General features: G+C 47.9%; 1 protein-coding gene across 1 annotated transcript in view; it reads left to right on the top strand.

The window, feature by feature from the left end:
* LOC102673570 (AF4/FMR2 family member 3) overlaps window positions 1-5,384 on the top strand; it is a 43,152-nt gene that overhangs the window by 4,910 nt on the left and 32,858 nt on the right. The window contains exons 2-3 of the mRNA XM_006622236.2: window positions 2,893-2,988; window positions 3,803-3,839. Coding sequence (XP_006622299.1) covers window positions 2,896-2,988; window positions 3,803-3,839 — 130 coding nt within the window. The 5' untranslated portion in view covers window positions 2,893-2,895. The remainder of the gene's footprint in view (window positions 1-2,892; window positions 2,989-3,802; window positions 3,840-5,384) is intronic.

Below are 5,384 nucleotides of genomic sequence, written 5' to 3'. Positions count from 1 at the left end.
GAGCGGCGGGATGCAAATGGACGATTTCGTACGCGAGTCACGCGTGTCTCCAAGCTGCACACGGCCGAGCGAGAATAATAAGTCGCGATTAACGACGCCGGTTCGCTCGCTCCGTTTCGTCCCTTTCGCTCTCTCTCTCTCTCTTCTCTCCTTTCCGTTCCATTCTCCTTTTTTCTTTTTCTTTTCCCCCTCTTTTCCTTCTTTCCAAGCTTTCGATTCGATTTCGCGCCTTGGTGAATTGTCGAATTCGCGTCTCCCTCTATGAACTATTATTAATACACTGTAATTCGATTCTTAAGAGAAGATGGCGAGTCGAATTTTTAGGAAACGAAACGAAACGAAACGAAAGGTTGAGTGGAGGATTATTTAGAGATATCGGGGAGCAGCACGGCGAAACTCTCGGCGACGCCAATTAACGCGAGCGATGGGATAGGAGGCGGGGTTTACGCGATTTTCGTTGGTGGAGAAATATGGAGCGGAAAAATATCGGAACGTTAACTGGTAACGATGCTCCGCCGTGCGTTTCCGCTCGAAGGATAACGCTGCCATTCCCGTTCACCGTTATATTCACGACGCGCCGCGTTACATTATGCATGATCGTGGAACGATCCCGCCGCGGTTCCATTATTCTTTTCCAACCGACACTCCGTATCCCTCTTTCTCTATAATATACAATATCTCTCGCGCACCGCCGTGTTTTTCCGCGAACCGTGCGGATTTTTCGAACCGGATTGCCAACCGCCGGTGAAATCTTGCCTCGAACGCGGACTCGCCTCGACCCGGGTTCCTCGAGTCGAAACGACCCGCTTTTCCCTTCTTCCCCTCTCGATCGTTTCCTCTATACAACGTATATAACTATTCCTTCTTTCTTCTTTCTTTTTTTTTACACACTTGGCCTCCTCGAAAGAGAGGAAACGCGCGATAGAGAGTTATCTCTATTGGAAGTTATCGAGGTGGAAGATCCAAGAATGACGCGCGAGAGAGTCTTCTCCTCGTTTCATCGCGTGTCGAAGCGGGAGCCACGGATCTCGAGAGCGTGTGACGAAACGCAGGAACGCCACTCTAGGGAACCACTCGAATCCGGAGATCTTTCATCGAAACGAACACTCGCTCTTCCCCGTTAACTCTCTCCAGAGAAAAAAAGAGCGTATTACGCTCGTTCGTTGATCTTCTTTTTTTCCTTCGCGTCGCACGCGTCCCTCGTTTCCATGTACCTCCACGGCACGAGGCTTTTCTTCGTCGTGACGTGGATTTTCCCATCGAACGAGAGGAGGACGATTGCACGACCCGAACGCCACGTTTTCCGAAACTTCTTCCACGAGTCTCTTTACGATAACGTTCTCGGAATCGAGCATTCCATGTTTAAGAACCGTAATTGCGCCATCGTCACGGTTATAACGAGCGCAGCACGTCGAACTCGGTATGTCCTAATAGTCGATCGATTCGATGGAATTTTCGCGTGTACGATTCCCGCTAATTTATCGAGTAAACCCTGTCGATCGTCTTGATCGGAGCAAACTTTGTATATTCGAGTGAATCGCTCGATTCGATGGAATTTTTTTAAGCTAATTTGTTAAGTTTAAACTCTCGTCATCCATCTTCGAATCGCTCGATTCGGTAAATAAGCTTCGTCTGTTGCTGGAAACGCGGTATAGTTGGAAGCGTGCACGAGCACGTGGACGCGAACAACGTTTCGTCACTGAAGTCGCTCGATTCGATGGAATTTTTTTAAGTTAATTTCTTAAGTCTAAACCTTGTCGTCGATCTTCGAGTCGCTCGATTCGATGGAATTTTTGCGATAATTTATTAAGTCTAAACCCTGTCGTCCATCTTCGAATCGCTCTATTCGATGGAATTTTTTTAAGCTAATTTGTTGAGTCTAAACTCTGTCGTCCATCTTCGAATCGATGGAATTTTTTTAAGCTAATTTGTTAAATCTAAATCTGTCATCGATCTTCGAATCGTTCGATTCGGTAAATAAGCTTCGTCTGTTGGAAACGCGTTATAGTTGAAAGCAGTGTGAATGCGAACAAAGTCCCGTCATTCGGATTTTTTGACGAACGCGCTAATTATGAAAACTCTGTTGTCGATTTGAATAGAATGTTCCATTACACCGAATTTTCTATATTCTGAATTGATTCAAATTTTCGCGTCTGATTTTGATCGATTAGAAGCGATTAGAAGCAGAATGCAGGAGTAAAAGAACGTTTCCGCTCGATCGAAATGGAATAAGCTTCGTCTCTTGGTTTGGTGAACGGTGCACGTGGACGCGAAGAGCCGTTCCATTTTCACGGACGCGCGATCGTTCGATTGGCGGCAAACAAGATCCGGCCTCGATCGTCCAGGAAAAGAGTATATAAGCAGAGGGACGCGAGGCAGGCTTTTGTCTCGTCGCTCTTTGTTCGCGTCGACGGATGTCTCGACGGGTCAATGAATCGGGCCCGACGATTCGCCGTCGGTGGAAATGCGTCCGTTTCGTTGAACCCGCGCAGACTGCATTGTTGGCGGTTTGTTGCGTTCCGCCACTTTCATCTCGATCCACGCTCGCGCTAATAGACACTAGAGAGTACTATTACTATCCGCGCGCCGCCGAATCGGTGCCTCCATTGACGTAATCGTGGCCCAGATGCGCCGCGTCTTACGCAAAACTAAGCATACACGAGGCTCGATTTGGTGGCGTGTACCGGTTTCACAAGCGATGCCCCTCGAATGAAAGGAAAAAGGGTCACCTTTTTCGAGGCGGTCGGCGATAATGGCGGAGGAAAGATGACACGGTGACCCGCGCACGACCCGCTTTTCTTTCGCTTCCCTTCGCGGGCCTCGCGTCTCGATGCCGATCCCCAAGTGGCATCGCTCTCTCTCTCTCTCATCGATCTCTCCCCTCTGTTTCAGGAAATGACGATGCCACCCACGCCTCTCACGGCCATCGCCCAGACGCCGAGGAAGGAGCTCGAGTCGAAGTTCACGTTCAATCCTGTGATGGCGAAGGTGAGAATTTACGCGTTTGTTATTCGTTACGATTTATCATCTCGTAAAACGTACGTTTATATTGGCCCGTTTCTATTCCCGGATCACGGACGNCCTCGTTCATTAGAACGCAACGAGCCGTTTCGACGTTCGTTAGCGCGCGGGGTATCGATCGTGGAAACGTTTCGAATTGTATCGAGCGGCCGAGAAGTGTTTCGTGCCACTTGGCACCGTGTCAAGAAGCTCGGCGCGCGACGTACCCGCCGAGACGCGTACCCGCCTTTCGTTGCGGGTAAATCGGCTTTCGCGCGATGCCCCCTCTTCCCATTCTAGAGTACGGCCCGTGGAACGCGCAATTTCGGTTTCTTCTTCGCGATGAAACCGATCGATCGATCGATCGATTCTTCGAGCCTCAACTTTCGTGCCACTTGGCTTCGTGTCAAGAGTTTCGTACGGCGAGGGAAAAAAAGAAGAGGAGAGGAAAGAAAAAGAAAAAGGAAAAAAGAGAGGAGGAATTATATTATACTCTCCCGAAAAGTGGATTAATCTCGAACGAGGGATTTTCTTTTTCTTTTTCCAACTCGAATCGCGTGACTTTCGACTTTTGCCACGTGGACGCGATCGATCGAAATTCGCGGCTAAACTTTTTATTTGCCATGAGCAATGATCGTGAAACGAAACACGCGACGTTGATAAATTCGATGAGGAATCGGGAAGATAGAAAGATCGGTATTACGGACGGGGGAGTTTGATTGGGAAGTCGAGCGGGCTCGGTTAGTAGGTCGCGTTTCCTGCGATATTATCAGTTCTGAACAATCGGTGTTTTTCTTTCCAGTTGACCGAAGTGACGCCGCAGGAAGCCACGAAGCCTCGTAAGTAAACTTTTAGATATGTGTATATGCATGCGTGTACGTGCGTTTGCGTTTGCGCGCCTGTGTCTCGGGATAATTCACTTTCCAGCCGAATAGAAAAACAAAAGAGATAGCGATTCCATCGCGATTCGCTCGAACTCGCGATCCCACTCGCGTCTTTCAAACTTATCCCATTACTCGAGCTCGACGAGCCTCCTTATTACTAATATCGCCGACCGCTTTCGAACACTCGAGAAAGAAATAAAAATCGTGACAATGTTAATCTCGATCGTCTTTCGAGATTCTCTACTCGAACCGGGTTCCGGTACGAAGGAACAGCGCCACGATTCGCAACGTTATCGGAGGAGCAAAATATCGAGGAAAAGTATATATCTGGTCGAGAGCTACTTAACATTTATAGTCCATTACGCAATTAACCGTGGGTGAAATCGTAGGAGGGGGATTTTTATTGCCTCGCGAAACGAGCCTTATTATTTGCTGCGCGCTGTGTGACAACGATGAATGCCGGAAACGGATATTTCGGGACAGTTTAATTTCGTTTCCACAGTTTTTTTTTTTATTATCATTTCTTTCTTTCTTTTTCTTTTCTCTCTCTCTCTCTCTCTCTCTCTCTCGTCCCTTCTACTTTACACGCGACAATGGTCATGACAAAACCGCCGCGGACTAATTTAATCGTTGCGCGCCGCGTTGTTGACGGCCTTTTTTTTTTTTAAACTCGCGAATCTCGCATTATTCTTTTCAACGAGAAATATTTTCATAAAACCGGGGAAGGGGGAGATTATTTTTGTTCCACTTTGGCCCTTTCTCTCTCTCTCTCTCTCTCTCTCTCTCTCTCTCTCTCTCTCTCTGTCTCGAAACAAAGTAGCCTATGGAAAAACCTGTGGATTCGCGAGAAGGGCGAAACGTCAATTTGCAGCCGCGTTTCGTTTGCAGTCACTGACCTTTCCCATTAACTCACCGTCCCGGGAAAATTTATATTTGACTCGACTGGTCCCGACACGCGCGCACACACACACACACACACAGTTATACGGCGTTTATACGCCCACGAGCAGACGCACAGGGTCAGGGGAGAGTGGGGAGGGGGAAAAAATATATATTCTGGCGACGCGCGGAAAATTTACGTTGCACGGGGTGGTTCGATAACCGTTTACCTTAAACATCCAAGGGATCTAGTCCCGCGATTTACGTCGAGACACGGGCATAAAACGAAACGTCCCCTCTTTCCGATAAATTTTTCTTTATTATTTTATTATCCCTCCCCTCATCGTTCGCGAAACGGTTTCGTAGGTGAAGTACGCGAAGAAAGAAGAGAGGAAGAGAGAAAGAAAAGAAAAGTCCAAAGTTGTCGCGGAGCAAAAGGTCGTGGAGCGAGTCTGGGAAATATTTATAGCCGGACAAACGGGTTTACGAGTTTCTCACTTACGTAACCGGGTGTGGACGATGCGCTCGGGAACTAAACTTTTTTACCGGGTTTCGATGTTTGTTCGCGAAAATCCAAATATTTATTTAGCTTTGGAGGCGAGGTCTTTGCGCGGTCCGCTT

This window comes from Apis dorsata, unplaced genomic scaffold, assembly GCF_000469605.1.
Source record: "Apis dorsata unplaced genomic scaffold, Apis dorsata 1.3 scaffold_683, whole genome shotgun sequence".
Lineage (NCBI taxonomy): Eukaryota > Metazoa > Arthropoda > Insecta > Hymenoptera > Apidae > Apis > Apis dorsata.
The sequence above is the reverse complement of the archived record's forward strand: the minus strand, read 5'-3'. Positions and strand labels throughout refer to the sequence as shown.